The 25,105-nt window shown below is 39.1% G+C and overlaps 2 protein-coding genes and 1 pseudogene across 2 annotated transcripts in view; 1 reads left to right on the forward strand and 2 right to left on the reverse strand.

Annotated features, from left to right (window-relative positions):
* The window catches only part of LOC132160236 (uncharacterized), a 193,432-nt gene that overhangs the window by 113,613 nt on the left and 54,714 nt on the right, over positions 1–25,105 (forward strand). The gene's annotated exons all lie outside the window — the stretch shown is intronic.
* Positions 1–25,105, reverse strand: part of LOC132160099 (NACHT, LRR and PYD domains-containing protein 3-like) — a 50,952-nt gene that overhangs the window by 15,063 nt on the left and 10,784 nt on the right. Inside the window, exons 8-9 of the mRNA XM_059569821.1 lie at positions 23,488–23,661; positions 22,332–22,505 (exon numbers count right to left, since the gene is read on the reverse strand). Of these exons, the coding sequence (XP_059425804.1) occupies positions 22,332–22,505; positions 23,488–23,661 (348 nt within the window). The remainder of the gene's footprint in view (positions 1–22,331; positions 22,506–23,487; positions 23,662–25,105) is intronic.
* On the reverse strand, positions 1,800–8,956 carry LOC132160100 (NLR family CARD domain-containing protein 3-like; annotated as a pseudogene).

The following is a 25,105-nucleotide window of genomic DNA, read 5'->3' on the forward strand; positions in this document are numbered from 1 at the left end:
CACCAGCAAGCTTGTTAGCTAGACAGTTAGCATCAGCTAACAATATTTACTTATTTTCAGTATGATTATGAAGAAACATTCATATCTGTCTACTCGGCTTGTTAATCCAAACAATGTAAAAATGTATACTGTTGATAAACAATATGAAAACACACGTCGCATAGGGCTAATAAAGCTGTTGTCATTAATTTGTGTTATTTTAAGTTTTTTTTTTTACCTAAAACATGAGAGACAATGAATGATGTGTCTGAATTCACGCATTTCAGTGGCCTTGAATAGATCACCCTTTACAGCAGATTTAGTTCACAAACAACTGACAGTTTTGACCTAAATATGATTTTCAGTTTCATTAATTAATCCTATAATTCGACATTAATAACTTACTTTTAGCAGCATCAGTCGCGCACGCTCACAAGATCTCCCGGTTCTTACTTGTGAATTCAGTTCACTGGAGACTCGCACTAAACGGTTCATTTGAATCAGTGAGTTGTCGACTCAAGAACAGCTGCAATCGAATCATTCTAATTCCTGAATGAATCGTTGGGTGCGATTTGAGTTTGAGAACCGATTTAAAAGGTTCACTGAAAAGAATCAGTGAGTTCTTGAATGAGACACCGCTTCTGCGTCTCAGAGCACATGATAAGTAGTAATGATATGTTTTATGAAATGTAGTGAAGTAAAAGCAGTGGTGTAGATTAAAAAGTCAAATAATATCTTTCAGCTTCCATTTGAATAACAACCAGGATTGAGGATAGACCCGGGTTCAAATCCATCTAATGACGAACTTTTCTCCCTTTTCAAATTACATCAGAAATGCATTTATTTTTAAAGAAAATGAAGGAAATAATCAAAAAAAGTTAAACTAAAGTATCGGGTAGGGTCAGGGTAAGTGTAGGAGGGCTTTATTGTCCCAATAAGGTGACGTCAATTTAATATTTTAAATTAAAATTTAAATTTAACACTCAATCATTTATTAATATAATAATAAGTTATTATTGCATACTATTTTATAATATACTACAATATTGAGGTGCAGATATTGCCACTGTTTGCAGTAAGTAGGCTATAAATAGCAGAAAATCCTGCCTTTTTTCTGTCAACACGTAATCGATATTGCAAGCGAATCAAATCGTACTATATCTATCTCTGTAATTAAACTAAAAAAATCAAAGCACATTAACTAAAATCCTATCCAGACTGCAGGACACAGAAGCGATCTCAATCTGATCAGAGTCTCGCGGCTGCATGACCCTGTGCAGGAAGAGAGAGAGTCTAGAATCATGATCGAGTCAAAGTTACTCAAAATAAAACTACTCCAGGAAAGAACAGATACTTGAGAAATGAACTTAAGTACAGTAACGATGTAAAGATACTCCAGTACTGACCACCACTGGTCATGAAACTATACAAACTAGTCTGATCCATGTTAATATATTTCTATTTTTAACTTTTTTTATGGAGAAATAAATAATAATAATAAAAAAAGTAAAATGGCAGCACCATAAATGAATGTCACATGATTACATGCATCTTTTGTTCCTCGAGTGTCATTGATCTTTTACTTTTTCCTCAGTTTTACTAAGAATCATTTATGAATTATTAGATTGAAATTGAATTATTTTTACTTATTCCAACAAACCTGAATGCAACTTTTAAGTGACTGATGATGATCTCAATCCAATATTTGTAAAATCAGAGTCACAACCCTGTTCCTGAAGACACCTCAACTTTGCTTGGATGAGCAGTTTGGATGAATCTCTCTTATCAAACAGACTTGATTCAACTCATCAGATCATTAGTAGAGCGATCTGTGATGTTAGCTGAGTGTGTCAAATAAGAAAGAGCTCAAAATATACAGAAACAGTGAAGAGAAACACAGACCTACTGTATAAAATAAAGTCCATAAAACAAAGACACTGTAAAATACTACCTTAATCTTTCTAGATGCTTTGATCACTGGCAGCAGCCTCAGAAGACATTCTTCTGATCGATCATATTTCCACAGTATAAACTCATCCAGATCTTCTTCTGAGTTCAACAGCACAAACACCAGAGCCGACCACTGAGCGGCAGACAGAGAGACTCCAGAGAGACGACGGTCACCTCTTCCACTCAGGTATGTTTGTACTTCCTGCTCTAGTGAACGATCATTCAGTTCATTCAGACAGTGGAACAGATTGATGGATTTCTCTGGCGAGGGATTCTCCCTGATCTTCTGTTTGATGTATGCAGCTGTTTCCTGATTGATATCAGAGCTGCTTACTGTCTTTCTCAGGAGGCCTTGTAAGAGAGTCTGATTAGACTCTAGAGAGAGACCGAGAAGGAACCGGAGGAAAAGATCCCAGTGTCCGTTCTCACTCTGTAAGGCCTTGTCCACTTCTCTCTTCAGTAAACTGATCAATGATGACCTGAACTCATTCTTCAGTCCTGTGTTTTGCTCAGAAAAGGACAGCAGCTTGAATAAAGCAGCAAGAAACTCCTGAATACTCAGATGAACAAAGCTCTACACCTTCCCCAGCTGCAGTCCAGACTCCTCTCTGAAGATCTGGGTACAAACTCCTGAGTACACGGACACTTCTGTGACATCAATGCCGCTCTCTTTCAGGTCCTCCTCGTAGAAGATCAGGTTCCCTTTTTCCAGCTGTTCAAAAGCCAGTTTTCCTAGAGACCGAATAGTCTTTCTAGCCTGATCAGGATCGATTTCATATTTCCCATCATACTTCTGTGTCTTCAGTTTGGTCTGAAAGATCAGGAAGTGTCTTTCTCACACACACATCTGTGTGAGAGTCTTGGGGATCTCTGCACTCTCAGCTTCACCCATCATCCTCTCCAGAACAGCGGCTGAAATCCAGCAGAAGACTGGGATGTGACACATGATGAACAGACTTCTTGATGATCGGATGTGTGTGACGATTCTCTCAGCCAGACTCGGATCATTTATTCTCTTCCTGAAACATTCCTCCTTTTGAGGGTCATTGAATCCTCGTACTTCTGTGACCTGGTCGACACACTCAGGAGGGATCTGATTGGCTGCTGCTGGTCGAGAGGTGATCCAGAGGAGAGCAGAAGGAAGTAGGTTCCCCTTGATGAGGTTGGTCAGCAGCACATCCACTGAAGCTGATTCTGTCACATCAGACAAGCTCCGACTGTTTCTGAAATCTAGACACAGTCGACACTCATCCAGACCATCAAATATGAACATGACTTTGTAGTCATCATAATCTGCTGACTTTAATTATTTGGTTTCTGTGTGAAGGTGGTTTAGAAGATCCACAAGACTGAGATGTTTCTGTATCAAGTTCAGCTCCCTGAAAGGAAGTGGAAATATGAAATGAACGTCCCGATTGGCTTTTCCTTCAGTCCAGTCCAGAATGAACTTCTGCACAGAGACTGTTTTTCCAATTCCAGCGACTCCTTTAGTCAGCACAGTTCTGATGGGTTTGTCTTGTCCAGGTGAGGGTTTAAATATGTCATTGCAGTTGATTGGTGTCTCCTGTGTCTCTGGTCTCCTGGACACTGTCTCAATCTGTCTCACCTCATGTTCGTTATTGACCTCTCCACTGCCTCCCTCTGTGATGTAGAGCTCTGTGTAGATCCAATTCAGACGTGATGAGTTTCCATGATTGGACAGTCCTTCACTGAGTCTCTGATATTTATCCTGTAGTCTGGATCTCAGTTTTTGTTGATGCACAGGCATCAGTTCTGAGCAAAGGAAATAATTGTTGTTATTGACAGAGTAATATGTTAGAAATGTATTTTTAGGTTTGATATGTTAGATATTGACATTCAGGAACATTAGTGACTGAAGACAGAAGGTTGATAATAAAAACACAGCCTATAATCTGCTGATCCAGAGCTCTTACTGGTCTGTAGTGTGTCAGCGAGGTCTGTCTGGTTCATCTTCCTCAGGAGGAGCAGTGTGATCTTCAGAAGACCCTCTCTGACTCTGCTGTGACCCTCATCATCATAACGGTCTCTTTCAGAGCATTCTGGGTAATCTGGACTCAGTAGTCTCTTAAAGCTTTTTAACTCAGAGATGATTTTGTGCTCAAGCTCCTGAAATCATAGTAAATATTCAAACAATAAACCTGCATTCAGTCACAGAGAAGGTGAACCAAAGGATCAATACACAAGAGTTAAAGCATGAATATTAATAAACATCACTGAATTATATCAGACCTGCTAATAACTTAACTGTATGCTCAAACATCAGAGTCTACAGATACTGAGGTTAAAAGAGAGAGTTTGACTGGATTGGCTGTTTGTTAGATTGATGTTCATCTTTGTGCAGCAGTCAGGTTACATATGGATTCATCTTCTCTACTTTAGTGGACATTGATCTGCTTTATAGTGTATTATAGTTAATACTTTTACCTTGAGGGTTATTGTGCTGACACACTCACAAAACCAACCTTGAAAATGGAGTCTAAGTTCTTCTTTGCTGCATGTGATTCCGGTCCTTTGTGTTTTTGACTGTAGTGAAACAAATATTAAATATTTTTGTTAACATGTAATGTATTTAATACACATCGGTAAATTAATGAACATCATAAATATCATATATATTTCTCATTACTGTAAACTACACAACACCTCAGATTAGCAGATGTGTCTCCCGAGCTGAACTCAAGTGGAGGATGAATCATTGACGCGTCACTCTTGATGGACACACAGCTGGGTTCAGGAGATTCATTCTGACACAGACTGAAATATAACAGAAATACAAACTGTTTCTGAAAATCTCACTCTGCTCCGACAGAAACACATTCACTGTTTCAATCTCTCTTTAATGTTCATCTTTCACTTGAGGAGTCTGTTGTGACTTGAGAGTTAAAAGATTAAAGTATTATATTTCTATGAATAAAAGGAATCTGCCCCATGTGCTCTTTTCATTCATATATTACAGAATAAAATGGAAAAAAACACACATATAGATAAAGACACAGACACATGCAGCAGCTACAGAGACAGCTGGTGACAATATCCATAACACACCACAGCTACAGTAAATATGAGACTCATAATATCTCACCTGGACTCAACAGATGAGTCTTCCTCTCTGCAGAGATCTGAAACATCCATCGCTGGGTTCTTCCTCACAGACACATCCATGTGTTCAGATAAATCTGATTCACGCCCCCTGAATCTGACTATAAATAAAAATGCTATTGTAGTGTGCATTTATTTTATTTATTTATGCTCCAGAATGAAGCGAGATGCATTGAGAGCTTAGGGGGGGGGGGGGGGGGGGGGGTGAAAACGTTTGGAATTTGAAGATCAAGGTGAATTTTACTTAATTTGTGTTTCCGGAAAACACACAAGTATCTTTGTTGCTTATGAAGGGCAGAACTAAATGGAAATATATATATATATATATATATATATATATATATATCAACAAAATAAGAAAGTTTTCACCCCCCAACTCTTAATGCATCTTGTTTCCTTCTGGAGCATCAGTAAAAGTTTGAATCTTTTTTAATAGTTGTGTTTGAGTGCCTCAATTGTGAAAAGATGAATCTCAAAATCATACAGTCACTGCTGGAAAGGGTTCAAATATGCAAAAATGCTGGAAAAATGAAGAATCTGCAGGACCTTAAAGATTTTTCTGAAGAACAGTTCTCAGTTTAACTGTTCAGAACAAACAAGGGACTCAAGCACAACCATCACAAAACAGAAAGACAGTCGTGGATCATCAGGTAACAGAACACAGTATTAAGAACCAATGGTTCCCAAACTTTTGAAGGGGGTTATTTTAATAATTTCAGCATTTTTTTGTGTTGTGGACTAAATGTAAACAACTTTTATGTACAATATCTTACTCATGACAGTACTAAATAAAAAATGACATGCATTTAGTATGATCTCTCTTATTTTGTTAAAATTATTCACATTTTCACAGATTCTGCAAGGGGTTCCCAAACTTTCGCATGCCACTGTAAACCCTGCCCTCTCCATGTAATCTAATGGTGAGACAAACTAAATAATACAATTTCACTTCATATATTTTGTTTTCAAAGATGATTTTTGTCATTTGATGTAGATTTTATGTAAGTTAAGTGTTTGTTTTTAAATAAGTCTGGTTTAAGTTAGTTAAGTGATGCTATAAATACATGAGCGTGATTATGATTGAGCTGAGACTGACAGCTTCTCTGAGTGAAATAAAGCACAAACTGACCTTTTCAGGATCTTCAGGAAGAGATTGGAGTTGCATTTACTGTACCTTATTTTAATACAAGCCACTTAAATGGCAATCAGCAGAAAAAAAAATTGGAGCAGTCAGGCTAATTTAAAAAAGGGTCAGGGGTGTGTGCTTGTGATCGAGTGTGAGTGGGACATGCTTCCACTTCACTCTCTACTGCGCCAACGCTCCACTCAGGGCTTCCGTAGTTCTGAATGGAACCCGCGTTTGTTTTCTAGTGAAGACCTCTGACAGACTTACAAACATTTACAAGCTGTATCCAGTATGATAAGAATGTTATGTAAGATTTTATGTTATGTAATGTTTTCAAGGTTTACAGTGGCAGGGCCTGCTATCGTGTGTTTTTACTTGTTGTTTCTGATTGCACTTTAACCCCAAGGGGGAAATCCAGATCAAATCCCAGAAAATAAAATCAAAACAAAATAAAGCTAAAACTTGTTTTTTTAACAACTTCTTTGTCATCTGAATATTGATTTTAAGTAGGGGCAGAAAAATGGATTTAAATCGTAAATCAGATTCTTTGTGAAAAATAATCTAGGATTTTCTTTTTTAGGCTATATCACCCAGCCCTAGCTCAGACTTTGGTCCCAAATAAGCACAATATGGCCGCACCCTATTGGGACAATGACGGCTTCACTTTTCTTCATTGGAAGTGATTGAAGGTCTGTCTCCCATCTTTTTTACAGTCTATGCTCTTAAAAGAGCTGTTTTATTGGTGGTAAAAAGGGTGTTGTTTTACACTAGCATTGAGAAATTTTAACCAAAGTATGTTATATAGACAGTTCATTAAGAAGCATATCAAAATGGACATCCTATGACCCCTTTAAAAAATGTGACACATTTCAGGTTTTCTCACCTCTTGACTGTCTTTATCTGTTTGTCATGTTCTTCAGAGAGATTCATTCTGGAGGCCATGGTTTCATCTAAAAGCAGATCCAGATGTTGATCACAGAGTCAGTTATGAATCATCTCAGTTAATTTTCTTAAATCCACCTCTGTCTCAACAGCAGTGACCTGCACACATGAAAAACTCTTTCATCCTGACATTTTTTACACAGAATCAGATTATTCACAAACAGCAAAACAAATTCAGACAAGCTCTGTGTTAAAATGAAAGTAAATGTGTAAGTGACGATTTACAGACTTTATCTCCTAATGTCAGTTATGAATCATCTCAGACCTCAGATAATAGTTTCATTTTCATGAGTCTTAAGTGTCCAAAACAAACAATATATATAAAAAGTGTTTAAAATCTTCTCTTAAAATTTAAGTTAATTCTTTAATATTCAAAGTTATAACCCATAATTTATTTCCTTCACAGGTGTACTCTGAGTGTTAAAATAAAATAAAATAACCAAATATAACTGAATCAATTAATGAAATGTCTGTTACCTCAAATTCAGTGAATCATTCTTACTCCAAAACAATTGGTTCTCACTGGGAAACAGAAATTACTCTTAAACTGACTAGTATGAAGTCAAACCATTCCCTTCAATTAACTCGTATGACACACTATTAATCTCATGCTGTGTTCCAGGCAGGTTTTTGAGCCCATAAATCACAATTTCAAATCAGGACTCATGATTTTGTATCTTTCCAGTCAAGTCACGCCAAACTGCCTGAGCGCAAAGAATTGTAGATAAATTATAAATTTTATTGCAACGTTATATCATCTTAAAGTCTATTTCTCACCGTGTACCACAACAAAACCGTGTGCATCATAGTGATGAGAAGTTTGGATCATTTTACCAACTCGGACCTTTGAGTCTCGTTCAGCGAAATAAATAAATCTTTTTTCGAGTCATTTTGTTCATTTATACAGTGTATAGATGTAAATGTAATTTTCTAGTAACTCCCAAAGAATTCTCCATCACCATGGACGCTATTCCTAAAGAAGCTGTTATGCTTTTAAGAGACTCATTAGATCATCCAGTACTTTATCTTTATCTTTAGACCATTTGAAATCCCAGTAGGAAAACTGTGTTTTTTGTCACATCTTTCATCATGTAACTATATGTCTGTACATGCTGCTTTGCATGTAATGTCACCTCTTTGTATGCAATATTGACATTCTCTGTATTTCATCTTTTGTACCTTGGCATTAATAATAATAATAATAATAATAAAAACTAATCAATTCTCTTTCCCGCTCAGACTGCATTGGTAACGCTTATAAATCTGTGTATTATGCACATACTCAACTGAATGAATCACTCCCCGAGACGACTCGTTCTTCCCGAGTCACATTAAAGATTCATTCACAATGAACGAATCGTTCAAGAACGACCCGTCACTAGAAGTTATGGGTTTGACTGCAGTTCTGGTGCACTTTCACGGGTAAAAGGTTGGAAAAACACGAGTTACGTGTTACCTGGAATGCAGCATTATTCGTTTGTACCCAAATGACTCTTAACTGAACTTGTTTCCCAGAAACAGAATCATTAAATTAATGACATTAATAATCAGTTCACTTGTTACAAATGTTCATTGTCTACCTCCTTTCATTTAAACGAGTCAAAACAGATATCAAAGACTCAGTACTGCGATAATGTAAGTGAAAACCTCAAACTCAGTCTCTGAAACAGTAATGTTACATGTGAAATCCTCAAATCGTTGGTGCACTTTTCTCCAAAAGATTCAACATCAACAGACCTAAGTCAGATGGTACTCACAAATCCTCTGTATGTTCGTGTGTAAAGCTTGATAGTGGTCCCAGGTCTTGAAAAGGGCTCTTGCCCGTGAAACCAGTCCCAGACCAACCACTTAGGACAGATAGAACAAAGATGAATAAATGTCCGTGCTGTTTCTAAGATTGAAGTCCAAAGGGATGAAGCACACGTTTTTTTTCCGACGCCCTATGGAAAGCTGTTGTAACTTTTAATCTATAAGCCATACTAGTATCTTTTTTCATGTTACTAGTACTTATTTTTTAGATACTAGTATTTTTTTCCATGAAGTACTAGTACTTAATCATTAACTACTAGTGCTTATTTTTTAAGTAATAGTGATTTTTTATTAGGTACTAGTACTTATTCATTACATACTAGCACTTTTTATTAGGTACTAGTATTGATTTATTAGATACTAGTACTTATTGATTAAATATTAGTACTTATTGATTAAATACTAGTTCTTATTTATTAGATACTAGTACTTATTTATTGGACACTAGTACTTATTCATTAGATACCAGTACTTAATTCAATAGTGACTAGTAATTTTTATATTCTTACTAGTAACAATTTAAAATAGTTTGCTATTGAATTCAATGGGGATCTGTTATTGAGATATCAACTATTCAGTTTTGACTGTTATGTATTCCACTAGTGACTTGTAGACTAGTACTTAATTTTTATGTACTAGTAGTTATTCATTGGGAACTTGTGATGGTAATGAATGTGATAGGAAGCAAAAGCAGTGTGAACATATATTTATTGACGACAAATACGGTGAACACAAACTCCGTGAAGACAATGATGAACTCCGTGGGTGATGATGTTATCTCTCGGCTGGGTGGCGCAGTGGCTTGATGGCTGGTGATGACGTGGCGTGAATCTCCTGTGATGAATACAATCAAGTGACGATCAACGGCGAAATAAACAATCCAACACGAACAAGACCAAGACAACCCAACAAGACAGTCCAACATCCGGAACAACTATCAGACAAGGAAGGAGAGAATGAGGTGAGTATATGTAGCTGACGGTAATGTGAGACACCTGGTGCGGGGACTGATTAGCAGCTGATTCCAATGAGCATGATGTAACCACATGAAAGACACCAAATCACAGGACCTGAGAACACAGCCGATCCATGCACCGTGACAGTACCCCCTCTCTTAGGAACGTCCCCTGACGTTCCCAGCCTCCTGTACCTGTTGATTGAAATCATCAATAAGAGAGTGATCCAATATATCTCTAGCAGGAACCCAACTTCTCTCCTCCGGACCGTAACCTTCCCAGTCCACCAAGTACTGGAATCCGCGTCCCCTCCGTCTAGAGTCCAGAATACGATTGACCGAATAGGTTGGTTCCCCGTCTACGAGCCGCGGCGGTGGGGGAACCGGGGCAGGCGGATTAATACGAGCAAAAAATACAGGTTTAATTTTTGATACATGGAACACGGGATGAATCCTCCTGTACGCTGGAGGAAGATTGAGGCGGACTGCCACCGGACTAATGATCTTGGTGACAGAAAACGGGCCAATAAATTTGGGAGCAAGTTTATTAGCAACGGATCGGAGAGGAATGTTCTTGGTAGAAAGCCACACTTTGGAACCAACGACGTATACGGGAGGCCTCGACCGGTGGCGATCGGCTTTGGCCTTGGTGCGCGCTCCCACCTGGACCAGAGTCTCACGGGCTCTGGTCCATGTGCGACGGCACCTCTGGACGAAGGCGTGAGCGGAAGGGACCGCGACTTCGGATTCCAGACTGGGAAAAATAGGTGGCTGGTACCCTATACTACATTCAAATGGGGACAGGCCCGTGGCAGACACTGGTAAGGAATTGTGTGCGTACTCCACCATCGACAGCTGCTGACACCAGGAGGAAGGATTTCGAGCGACCATACATCGTAGTGTTCTCTCCAAATCTTGGTTGGCTCTCTCAGTTTGCCCATTGCTTTGAGGATGGAACCCCGAAGAGAGACTAACAGTGGCCCCCAGAAGTTTACAAAACTCTCGCCAAAATTTGGACACAAACTGGGGTCCTCTGTCAGAGACCACGTCTATCGGGAGGCCATGTAACCGAAAGACGTGATCAATGACTGTTACCGCTGTCTCCTTGGCTGAAGGTAATTTGGGCAAGGGGATGAAATGAACCGCCTTCGAGAACCGGTCCACCACGGTCAAAACTACCATGTTACCCAGAGAGGGTGGGAGGGCGGTGACAAAATCTAGCGCAATGTGGGACCAGGGTCTCGAAGGGATTGGCAGCGGTTGTAGGAGCCCATCTGGGGGTCTGTTAGAAGTCTTACCAGTGGCACAAACTGAGCAAGCCAAAACAAAACTGCGAACATCACGAGCCATGAGTGGCCACCAAAATCTTTGCTTGACCAAATGTAAGGTGCGACTTACCCCTGGATGACATGCCACATTGGAACAATGACCCCATTGGATAACTTCGGACCGAAGACTTTCTGGCACAAACAAACGGTTAGGTGGGCAACCGGCCGGAGGCGTTACCCCATGTAAGGCTGTCTTTACCTTCGATTCGACCTCCCAACTGAGAGTAGAAACAATAAGTGTCTCAGAAAAAATACTCTCGGGAGTGGACGGGCGATCGGAGCGGTCAAAAATTCGAGATAAAGAATCGGGTTTGATGTTTTTGGAACCCGGGCGGTACGAAAGTGTAAAATCAAAACGTCCGAAAAAAAGTGCCCACCTAGCCTGCCTAGAGTTTAGTCTTTTGGCAGTTCTGATGTATTCTAGATTCTTATGATCGGTCCAAACCATGAAGGGTACCCCTGACCCCTCCAACCAATGACGCCATTCCTCCAATGCCAGCTTGACTGCCAACAGCTCTCTGTTACCAATATCGTAATTTGACTCTGCTGGCGACAAACGATGAGAGAAAAACGCGCAGGGATGCATCTTGTCGTCCGAGGGTGAGCGCTGTGAAAGCACCGCACCTACCCCCACCTCTGACGCGTCGACCTCTACCACGAACTGACGTGACGGATCAGGGGTAACAAGGATGGGGGCCGAAACAAAGCGGCGTTTGAGGTTGGCAAACGCAGCTTCCGCTGCGTCTGACCACCTGAACGCCGTTCTGGGAGAGGTCAAGGCAGTCAGAGGCGCGGCTAGTTGGCTGTAATTGCGAATAAAACGCCGGTAAAAATTGGCGAACCCCAGAAACCTTTGTAGGGCCTTACGGGAATCTGGACTTGGCCAATCTACCACAGCCTTGATCTTCTCGGGATCCATGCGCATACCCTCGGCTGACACGATGTACCCTAGAAAAGGAACAGACTGTGCATGAAAGTCGCATTTCTCCGCCTTGACAAAAAGCCCATTCTCTAACAGCCTCTGAAGCACTCGTCTGACGTGTTGAACATGTTCCTGGAGAGAAGAAGAAAAAAATCAATATGTCGTCCAGGTAGACATATATGAACTGATCGACCATATCTCTCAACACATCATTAACGAGTGCCTGAAAGACACCTGGGGAGTTGGACAAGCCGAAGGGCATGACCAAGTACTCAAAGTGCCCCCTGGGGGTATTAAAGGCAGTCTTCCATTCATCTCCCCTCCTGATGCGAACCAAATGATAAGCGTTTCTTAAGTCCAATTTAGTGAAGATCGATGCTCCCTGCAACCTCTCGAAGGCTGAAGATATCAACGGCAAAGGATAAGTATTCTTTATCGTGATATTATTCAGCCCTCGGTAATCAATACAAGGTCGCAGAGATCCATCTTTCTTCCCCACAAAAAAGAACCCCGCCCCCGCTGGAGAAGAGGAGGATCGAATGAACCCGGCTGCTAGAGAATCAGAAATGTATTTCTCCATAGCCTCTCTCTCAGGAATAGAAAGTGAGTATAACTTGCCCTTAGGCGGAGACGTACCTGGCAGTAATTCTATAGCACAGTCATAGGGACGATGAGGAGGGAGAGAAGCAGCCCGAGACTTACTGAACACTTCCTTCAGGTCGAGGTACTCCGCGGGCACGTTACACAGATCCGCCGCCTTCTCCTGCAACACAGACTCAGATACAGACGGACAGGCAGACACAAGACAAGACTCATGACATTTAATGCTCCACTCAGACACCGATTTCAGCTGCCAATCAATCCGGGGGTTGTGTTTGATGAGCCAGGGATGTCCTAAGACCACGGGTGCGTGGGATGAGTCCAGGATGTAAAAGGAGATGCTCTCACGGTGGTTACCAGATACCGTGAGAGTGATGGGTTCCGTGATGGTGGTGATGGTGGGAAGCGTCTGACCATTGAGTGCGTGGACTGCAATAGAACTGGTGAGGGGGAGGAGGGGAACATGATTTTGATGCGCAAAAGTAGAATCCATAAAGTTACCTTCAGCCCCTGAATCCAAAAGTGCAGTGCAGTGCAGGTCCAGACGATGCCATCTAAGCCTGACCGGGAGGAGCGTGGAGGTAGATCTGAACGAGGACTTGATAGCGGAGATCCCACCCGACAGTAGCCCCTTCCTTACTGCCGGGCTGGCCCTTTTACCGGGCAGCTAAAGGCGAAATGTCCCGCCGCCCCGCAGTACAGGCAAAGGCCGTGAGATCTCCGCCTCTCCCTCTCCTCCCGAGTCAACCGAACTCGACCCACCTGCATGGGCTCGTGATCCTGGAATGGGCCGACCGCGTCGTTGCCACTGGCTCGAACTGGAGGTCCCTCCCCAGGGGGAAACCGAGCGGTTAAACACCACCGCTCGGTTCGGGAGAGTCGAGCGTCCACCCGTAGTGCCAGATCGATGAGGCCGTTGAGATCAGCGGGTAGATCCAGGGCGTAGATCTCACGTTGGATACGGTCAGCCAGCCCATGCAGGAACATGTCCCACTGCGCCTCCTCGTTCCATCGGCACTCCGCCGCCAGGGTGCGAAACTCGATAGAAAAGTCTGAGACGGATCTCTCCCCCTGTTTGAGATCCGTCAAACGCCGCGCGGCCTCTCTTCCAGTGGCCGCGCGGTCAAACACCCGCTTCATCTCGGCGGAGAGCGCCGAGAACGAGGCACAACACGGATCTTGGTTCTCCCATACCGCCGTGCCCCACAGTGCCGCCTTCCCCGTTAACAGTGTGAGCGCGAACGCCACTTTGCTTACCTCACTGGTAAACGTGCGAGGTTGCAATGAAAAGTGCATGGAGCATCTAGTGAGGAAAGCCCGGCAGAAGTTTGGCTCACCGCTGTAAAGCTCTGGTGGGGGAAGGCGGGGTTCGGGTGACTGGGCAGCCCCGGATGGTTCCTGGTGGGCGGGCGGCATGGGTGGTGGGGTTGGCGCAGTGGGTTGTTGCCAGTTCTGCATCCGCTGGGTGAGCTCAGATACCTGCGCCACAAGAGCTCGGATCGCTGTTCCCGTATCCGCCGAGCTCTTCTCCTGGGTCTCCAGCCGAGAGATGCAGGAACGTAAAGCCTCCTCAGCCGTGAGTGGGGTGGAGCCTGCTGCTTCCATAAGTGGTCTGATAGTTCTGTGATGGTAATGAATGTGATAGGAAGCAAAAGCAGTGTGAACATATATTTATTGACGACAAATACGGTGAACACAAACTCCGTGAAGACAATGATGAACTCCGTGGGTGATGATGTTATCTCTCGGCTGGGTGGCGCAGTGGCTTGATGGCTGGTGATGACGTGGCGTGAATCTCCCGTGATGAATACAATCCAGTGACGATCAACGGCGAAATAAACAATCCAACACGAACAAGACCAAGACAACCCAACAAGACAGTCCAACATCCGGAACAACTATCAGACAAGGAAGGAGAGAATGAGGTGAGTATATGTAGCTGACGGTAATGTGAGACACCTGGTGCGGGGACTGATTAGCAGCTGATTCCAATGAGCATGATGTAACCACATGAAAGACACCAAATCACAGGACCTGAGAACACAGCCGATCCATGCACCGTGACAGTACTAGTATGTATGTTTTAGATACTAGCGCTCATTCATTAGATTCTAGTACCTATTAAAGGGTTAGTTCAGCCAAAAATGAAAATTATGTCATTAATGACTCACCCTCATGTCGTTCCAAACCCGTGAGACCTCCGTTTATCTTTGGAACACAGTTTTAGATATTTTAGATTTAGTCCGAGAGCTCTCAGTCCCTCCATTGAAGCTGTGTGTACGGTCTACTGTCCATGTCCAGAAAGATAATAAAAACATCATCAAAGTAGTCCATGTGACATCAGAGGGTCAGCTAGAATATTTTGAAGCATTGAAAATACAATACAATACATACGACGTAACTGGACCAGACCATATTCGTCGCAGCGACGTCCCAAATAACGTTCCAGTGACGTAACTTTGTGATTCCCATATCCGTCGTGGCGACGTTATAGTGGAATGTCGCTGGAACGTGATGAGTACGTCCCAGCGATCAAACTGGCACGTTATGAGGACGTGACAATACCGGATCATATTGGTCGCAGCAACGAATAAATCAATCAACTTATTTTCACCTCACCATTACCTTGAAATACATAAAGAACTAATAAACTCAATCCACCTCTTGTGCAAAAAATAAACCTTATGAAATCGAATTGTAATCTAATTATAGGGGATTCATAGTAAATACATTAATTACATACATGAAATGCAAACAAATACAAAGACATTACATTCTAATATAAAATTCATAGATTACACAATATAAACAATAGAAAATGTTTGTCTTCTTAAGGATGGGGATAGTTAATGACATTATCAGTAAAAATTATATATAATTATCAGTACACTTATTGATACAACTCTACATAGTTTGGTGCAACAAAAAAAACACATGATAAATCGATAGGAAACAATTCAGCAGATACTGCACAAAGTAAAACTGTTTCCTGAGCGTCGTATATGAGGCTCCTGGTATAAATGCCTGGTGGTGATGTGCTTTAATTACACGGCATGCAGGAAAAAATGTAGGCTAATTCATGCGCACGATTTTCTATTTCAATCCCTCGATTTGATAAATCGTGTACACTATTTATACATCAAGAGAACGAATTAGTAACTTGTGCATACGATTTAGCAAATCAATGAAATGTAAAAGTAATGCACGTGCACGTTTTAGTACATAGAGGGAACGAATTAGTAAATCATGGACATGATTTCTTTTTTTTTCTTGCATGTCATGATCACGGCTCTGTGCTCACTATCAGAGGATAAACCTAAACAATATAGCAATTACCAAAGAACCATAACTTGAGCTTCTCAGAAAAAAAACATTCATAAAGCATAAAGATATGAAAAATGAACAATATAGAGATTTCTAGCATCTCTCCTGTATTATTTGTCCCACCCGAAAATACAAACAGTTTTTAAGAAAATGAGCGTATTGACTTTCTCAGAAGAATCTATAATCTCTGATTACTGACTGTGGAAGACTCTTTTAGACAGTTCTGAGGAGGCAGAGTTAGGTGCTGGACAGCCGATAGAGAAGAGGAAGAGTGTGTTTCTTACCCCAGTAGCAGAAGACAGGCTCTTCTGAGGGAAGGACAGGAGGCTTGATGCAGTGTTTTGCTGTAGAACAAGGCTCCTTGTCAGCACCTGATGTTCTTCAGACAAGAGTTCCTCTAGTGTAGAGTCAGACACTCAGATTTCTTGAAAACTGGAATCTTTTAATAACATTTAGCATATTATTGTAGTCATGTTCATTGTTTTTATTATAACACATGGAAAGTTTATGAGAAAATTGTTAAATGTGTTCTTCCTCCTCTTCTTCATCCTGGGCCTGCACTGTCAACATCCTTCTCTGGCAGCTGAAAGGGAGTACCATCTTGTTAATGTTGCTCATGTATGTTCACAACCAGTCAAAATCTGGAAAATCTTTATGGTTTTCAAGAGAAGTCTCTTCTGCTCACCAAGGCTAAATTAATTTGATCAAAATTACAAAACAAAAAAGTAATATTGTAAAAAGAAATAACAGTTTTCATACTCTTTTTCGAATATACTTTAAAATTTATTTATTGAAATAATTATGAGGCAAAGCTGAATTTTTCAGTAACTTTACTCCAGTCTTCAGTGTCACATGATCTTTTTCATATACTGATTTGCTGCTTTTTCATAAACATTGCTGATTATCACAAATCAGTGCATTTACATGCACCTAATCGCATTATTGCTGCTATAATCAAAGTGTACATCTGCTCATGACGTACATGAATGATGTGAATCAAATCTGCAGTTATCTTACTACGGTCGTTAGTTCCACTGAACTCTATTGGTAATGAAGGAACTTGTGACCACAGTTGATTTTAGGGAAACGCACCCCATATTAGAAATGATGGGGAAGAAAACGTAGCATTTCTGGAGAGTCGAATCCCCCCCCCCCAAAAAATAAATAAATAAATAAATAAATGTAGTGTAGACAAAAATTTTGGGCAGCACAACTGTTATCAACACTGATAATAATCAGAAAAATTTATTGAGCAGTAAATCATCATATTAGAATGATTTCTGAATATCATGTGACACTGAAGACTGGAGGAATTAATGCTGAACATATAGCTGTGCATTATAGAAATAAACTATATTTTAAAAATATATTTAAAACTTTTGACCAACTGTGTACATTGCTACATTTAAATGAAAACTCAACTTGTAATAAACAATGTACACATTCTCAAAGAACTTACATTCTGGTGATTACTTCCTTCCCTCACTGCTGTCAGTTCCCTTCAGTCGTTCCCAGACCTCCTTGTTTTTAATCTTTCCCTCAGATCTACAGAAATATATTACAGAAAGAGAAATATTCAGAACGACCCTACAGGAGATACTAGAGATGCCAAACAAATACTCAGTCAAACAGCAAATTGTAATTCTTTAATTGTATTCTTGAGTGAAACTGGGTTAATAAACAGAATATCAATTATAAAGAGAGAACTTATATATTCATTAGTATTATTATATAGAATGATATCAGGCAAATTGGGCCAACAGGTAAAATGGGCCATTTAACTTAAAAGTAACAGCCAAAGACTGCAAAGAATTTCAAACTGTTGCCATAACAGTGCTTTATATTTAGAAATTATTGTGTGTGCATGTAATACACAACATCAATATCTCTTCCCTTGGTGTTTTGAACATTTCTATGAGTAATGCTACACGCTGTGACTCTGTGTTGCTTCAAGTGCATCATTCTGTGCACTGGTTGTGTTTAAGCACTGCACACTGTATAGGAGCCATACCCTTTCGTATTATAATACATTAGCACAATGAAAGATTAATAAGTCTTTCTTGTTCTGTCCCATCTACCACATGTTGCTGCCTTCATTACTGTGCTATACATTTAAAAGAAATGTATTTTACACACACACACACACACATTATATATATATATATATATATATATATATATATATATATATATATATATATATATATATATACATACATACACACACACACACTTTTGCACATCCTGTCATACCGGTGACTGGGTGTTGCTGCAATAGACTCATTTTGCAGCATTAAGGTTAACGATTAATCAATTAATTGATTGTTAATTTAAATGATGATCGATCATGGAAATGATTGAAAATTGACATCCCTACAATGAAGTATAGAAATTCTACATTGATTTAAAAAAAATATATATGTTATATGTCTGGATACTGCTGCACAAATCTTTCAACCACGAGAAATGTAGTTCCAGCACGGCCTTACATCCAGAACAGCAGAATGGTCAGGATGACCTGAAACACATAACCAACTGAAATCAATATTTAGTCTTGCCTGAGTGATGCTGAAACAACCTAGTTTTTTTGTTCACCCAGGAGAAACTGCTTCCTGTGGAACAGTCTCCATGATGAATGATCTCTTGATCCTGGATCCTTGCTGCCATCCACTCGGAAATGATTTGCATGATATGTGGTTGTGTCTAAAGGGTAATGAATCAATGTTACAAGAATACTGATAGCAGCACTATTGATCCTGTAGCTTATGTAAATGTTTTCAGTACCGAACAAGTCAGGAACCAAATTAGTACCAGTTCTTGAAACCCATCTCTACTTGTAATAGTTGTCTTGTTGCTGCTGCCCAGACTGTCTTTTCCCTGATGATAAATATATGTGTTCATTTTAAAGCAATGAATAATACATTTAAACTACTAGGTAGTAACAAATATATTTCCTTATCAGCAGAAACCTCTTTATTTTGGGTATGTAATTTCTGTCTCCATGCCAAAAAAGGGGGGTGACTAGTAAGGGGATAAGCCCTTAGCAGTCAACCCCGATTTTCGGCATGGAGACAGAAATGACATACCCAAAATAAAAATGTTTCTCCTCATGATTCTTTCTGACTAGATTCATAATCAACATATGTTCACAAAGCTGACACTTCAAAGTTTACTGTTCAGGAATGATAATTACTCAGACGGTTATGATAATAGAGATATATAACCTCAAACATAAAACAAAAATAAAAATATTAAAAACGTATCCTTTAAATGTATAAAAAAATTGTTGATATTGGATATGAGTTTAGAAACACAATGTAGCTAAAGCCACAAGTCTACCAAAGCTTCATTTGAAATTTCATAATATAATCTGTAAAACTATGAAACTTATGAAATATTTTCTAAGGCCATGTCATGTGTGTTTTTAGAGAAGGCTAATCAGATTTATTTATGGTCCTTGTCATCTTCTTTAACCCTCTGGGGACGGATTGGGCGGTACCGCCCAAAATGGCATACTTTTACAAATGTGTAGTTATCTCAAAAACTATTAATGCTAGAGAGATGAGATTTTTTTGCCGTCTTCCTCAGATTCCACTGAAAACAGCGGTATCCAGTTTGTATATTAAACACGCTTCCCTTATTGCGCAATACCACTGCGTAAACAGGCCAATGAAAACTATTATGTTAGGCAGATTCAACACGCAACAACCAATGTAAAAACCGCTGGGAGGAATATTTTTCTAACCCAATCAGAGGAAGGTTACCATGATTTATTCTAGCCATTCAGAGGACTCTGTAGCTCTGCTGTAGCCTTGTAAAAGCTGGGCTGGACTATAGTAAAACGACCTCCAGCCAGGTGTAATCAATAACCGATCGGAGAATCAGCATGAGGTGGAGAAAGCAGAAAGCGATCGGAGTGTTACAGAGAACGATCGGAGTATTAGCGAGCACAAAGAGATAAATTCGAGAGAGATATAGCATTATTGCAGAATTGTTTTATCAAAATTGCAAGCAGTAAAAGATTTAGGGCAGAACAAGCTCTGGAACAATAACTGGAAAGTGACGAGGAGAAATCTGGAGCAGACAGCTTTTACATAGATGACGAAGTATTTTACCAGGATGGGGAAGATCCATTTGAGGACTGGTATGTAACTTCAAATAACCTCTTTATCATTATAATTTATTATATCATACATCTTGAGTATGTATATGTTTTGGATTTTTAGTCAGATAGCGATTGAGGCATGAAATATTTGTTTTAGTGTACCATACTACTCTTTCCCTGTAAACTCAGTTCAAGAGTGGTGTGCAATTTGTTTCAATAGACTGACTTACTCAACTAAGTAAACTGCTCAGGTCAAGAGAGGTGAAATGTGTTTTTAGTGTACAGTGGAGTTTCATAGGGTTACATGAGTTTATAGGAGTTATTTTTTCTACATTGAATTTTGACACAAAAAAAGCTTCCAGTTTGATTGTGTATTTGCTCTGATGCAGGATGCAGACAGGACAACTCGCCGCACACCCCTACCCATTGTCCCTTGGACCCAGCAAACCCTGCACACAAGCCTGCAGATGTCAGAAAGTACTGTGAGCACTGCAAGGCAAGCAAAGTGTACAACAAGACCTCCTGGCCTTGCTTTGCTCACTGGCATGCCTAGGACTGTTTGTAAAAAAAGTTAATTATTTAATTGTTCTTTACACATTTGATTAAACAATAACACATTTCTATCAAGCAAAGAGTTTGAAAAAAATTTTTTTTTTCAAAAACTGTTCTATATTGTGTGTTTTTCAGTAATAAATGACAAAAAAAATCTAATTTTCGTTTTTGAAATTCTCTAGTTTATTGTACAATTTTTCACTCATACTTCCTTTATAAACACATTGCATGCATGCTTATGGTAGCTTAGGGTCTTCTGAATCCATCGATACCAAATACATGGTGGTCCATCATCATTACATATGGTTTATAAGCCGAAATGTAAAAATAGAGAAAACAGACCAAAAAGGGCTTAGTCCCAAAAATAAAAAAAAACGCCGAGGACTGTTTGTAAATAAAGTTAATTATTGAATTGTTCTTTACACATTTGATTGAACATTAACCCATTTCTGTCAAGCAAAGGGTTTGAAAAATATATTTTTGGGTCAAAAACTTTTCACTTTTGTTGTGTGAGGTAGGATTTTCAGTAATAAATGACAAAAATCTTATTTTCGTTTTTGAAATTCTCTAGTTTATTGTACAATTTTTCACTCATACTTCCTTCATAAACATATTGCATGCATGCTTATGGTAGCTTAGGGTCTTCTGAATCCATCGATACCAAATACATGGTGGTCCATCATCATTACATATGGTTTATAAGCCGAAATGTAAAAATAGAGAAAACAGACCAAAAAGGGCTTAGTCCCAAAAATGAAAAAACGCCTAGGACTGTTTGTAAATAAAGTTAATTATTGAATTGTTCTTTACACATTTGATTGAACATTAACCCATTTCTGTCAAGCAAAGGGTTTGAAAAATATATTTTTGGGTCAAAAACTTTTCACTTTTGTTGTGTGAGGTAGGATTTTCAGTAATAAATGACAAAAATCTCATTTTTGTTTTGAAATTCTCTAGTTTATTGTACAATTTTTCACTCATACTTCCTTTATAAACATATTGCATGCATGCTTATGGTAGCTTAGGGTCTTCTGAATCCATCGATACCAAATACATGGTGGTCCATCATCATTACGTATGGTTTATAAGCCGAAATGTAAAAATAGAGAAAACGGACCAAAAAGGGCTTAGTACCCTAAGGGTTAAGCTCACATGTTAGCTCTCATATGTGCACCTGCTTTTAGCTGCATTAGAGCTAACGTTAGCATCAAGCTACATCAGACTATTTATAAAATTTTTAGTACACTTTTACTCAAAACTAACTTTAAACCCTGATTGATTGTTTGTAATAACTTCCTTTTGTGATCACGGGTGGAATTTGGTCGTTTATTGTTGTAAAAATATGCTATTTATAGCCTTTTACATTGCTGCACAAGTTAGCATTTCAGATGTACATTCTCTAAGACTCTAAGATTGACAAGGCGAAGGACCAATCAGAGTCTTTCTGAGTCACAGCGCGAGCTCCAGGTGACTTGTTCATGACGTGTTGTTTTGAATCAGTTGTTTGGAGCTTGTGGAGTTTCCACTGTCAAATACTGTACAATAAAGAGAAAGATAAAATACATTAATATCTGCTTTAATACAAGATGATAAATGAAAGTATTGACTCAATAACGCACTGTAGTTTCTTCAGTTTACAGTGTGGATCCTCCAGTAGAGCAGAGTGCAGCTTCACTCCTAAGTCTCCTGGTTTATTATATCTCAGATCCAGTTCTGTCAGGTGTGAGGGGTTTGATCTCAGAGCTGAAATCAGAGCAGCACAGCCTTCCTCTCCAATACTGCACTCACACAGCCTGCAGAGAGTGAAGAAGATGAATGTTGTCTGAGACTGTGTTTAAGTTTAAGGGTGAGAGTGTGTTTGTGTCTGAGCACTGCTTTTTCTATAGACCAGAATCAGTGCTATAGAGATTATAACTTGCCAGCAGCTAAAACATTAATTTAAATGCACTCTACCCACATGATTTCTGTTTGTGTTGCTGAACTAGTTTATAATAGTATATAGGTGATAATGTTAAAATAAGAGTAACATTATAGTATAACTATTACATATATTTTACTTGAGCTTCTTTAAAGTTCACTTAATTTGGATCGAGTTTAAACTTTATTGTAGCTCTATGTTTAATCTGACTCTAATTTTCAAGCGATCATTAAATTTAGAATGTGTTTCTAATTAGTAACTAATCACAAATATTGGTTAAAATTAAATTAGATATTTGATTAACATTTGAGTTTGTTAGTCACTTTAGCACAATTTGTTAAGTCAGTGATCTAGTCATGATGAGTTCAGGAGCATTTATGAATGATGGTCCTCTTTAAACATTTTAAAATGTTCAAGACTGATGCTATTGAGTACATGTAAATCTGTTATTCATGGATTGAAGAAAGGTCAATATGTCATTTTTGTAATTATTTATCTGTATGTTTAATTTTGTGTATTACAGTAACACTGTAAAGTGGTTAAATAACTGTACAATTACAGTAAACTACAGGCAAATGTGCTGCCAGTATTTTACTATTAATGTACAGGATAATGTTCATTACACTGTAATTCTACATACAGCTATATACATATACAGTACTTTATATGTGAAGCTATGGCCAAAATATCTTCTTTTATTTTCCACAAATAAAGTCATAATGTTTTGAAATGCCTTGAAGAAAAGTAAAGTGATGACATAATTTTCATTTTTGGGTGAACTATCCCTTTAACATGAAGTGTTTTTGTTTGGCAGTATTCACACTGTTTGTTGTGTTCAATAATATAATAACACTCACCAGAGTTTCTCCAGTTTATAGTGTGGATCCTCCAGTAGAGCAGAGAGCAGCTTCACTCCTGAGTCTCCAGGTTCATTAAAGCTCAGCTCCAGTTCTGTCAGGTGTGAGGGGTTTGATCTCAGAGCTGAAATTAGTGCAGCACAGCCTTCCTCTCCAATACTGCAGTTAATCAGCCTGCAGAGAGTGAAGAACATGAATGATCTCTGATACTGTGTTGAAGTTTTAGTGTGAGAGTGTGTTTGTGTGTGTGTTTGTATGAGCTCTACTTTATCTACACACCAGGATCACTGCTATAGAGATTTTAACTTGCCAGCACAAGATAGGAAACTAATAGAAATGCACTCTACTCACATGATTTACGATACTGAACTAGTTTATCTTTTTCATTCTTTAAACCTTTTGAAGTACTATACATGCAATAATGTTAAAATATTAAGAGTAACATTACAATAAAACTATGACATATTACTCTGGTATTTATGATTGTGGGGAGGTTGAGCGGGCAGGTGCATTTGGAAAATAGACATCACTTTTTTTCCTTTTTTTCTCACACTGAATTAGAGAAAGTAGCATTTATGAATGTTGTTCCCTCTTATATAAATACTCTTCGAACAGATTAAAATATTTCAGTCTTCCTGCCACTCATGTCTTTATGCTGATTGTACTCTAACATTGGTGTGCAGTAATGATAGAAGCAATTCTAGATTCTAGCAATCACTGCAGCTGTGATTTTAAAGAAAAAACACTACAGTGCTTTTTTATTATTTTTTACAGCATCAAAAATGTCATTATTTTTATTTATTTTATTTTAGTGATTTTTGGTGTATTTATTATTATTATTATTTATTTAGCTCTAAAAGTACAATATTTTATATAAAATATGCTTATTTTATGTAAAATTTAATATTTCTTATACTTCAGTAAAAACAAATCATTCCAGTAAGTTCAGAGAGCCAACAATTACCATTTTGGTGGGTTTGGTGACATCTGGTGATATATGAGGGTATAAAAATATCAAAATATCAAAAATATCATTAGCCACTATATGACTCTACTACTCAATGGCTGACATCTCTAAACCATTGTTGTAATGAACTTAACCTCTTAAGTTTTATAATGTATCACAAGTTTGAAGTGTAGAATAAAAAAAAAATTGTGTTGGGTGAGATTCAAAGATGCAAAGATATGTTTACAGACAAATCTGACCTGCTATAAGGAAAAGACAAAGTAGGAGACAGAGTAATCATTTATTGTGTGTGTGTGTGTGTGTGTTTGTTTGATTTAATTACATAGTGGGGAGCAAACACACAGGTTGTAAAAGGCTCAGGAGGTGTTGCTGACAGGCCGAGTGCAGTGTTTGTCTGAATCCCCTCCATGAACAAAACCCAGATTTCTGTGCGTGAGTGTGTTTGGCAGTGCTGCTCTACAGCGCCCCTGTAGTCTGACCGCGGACGCGATACACACACTTTGGCCCAATCCCAATTCTATTTTACACCCCTTCCCCTACCCTTCCGCCTACCCCTTCCCCTTATCCCTTGAAACAGAGTGTCAAGGGGTTGGGGTGAAAATATTCCCCTAAGAATTGGGACACCACTACTATGCCGTCACACGTCATCAT

Source organism: Carassius carassius, chromosome 16 (genome assembly GCF_963082965.1).
Source record: "Carassius carassius chromosome 16, fCarCar2.1, whole genome shotgun sequence".
In the NCBI taxonomy this organism is placed as follows: Eukaryota; Metazoa; Chordata; class Actinopteri; order Cypriniformes; family Cyprinidae; genus Carassius; species Carassius carassius.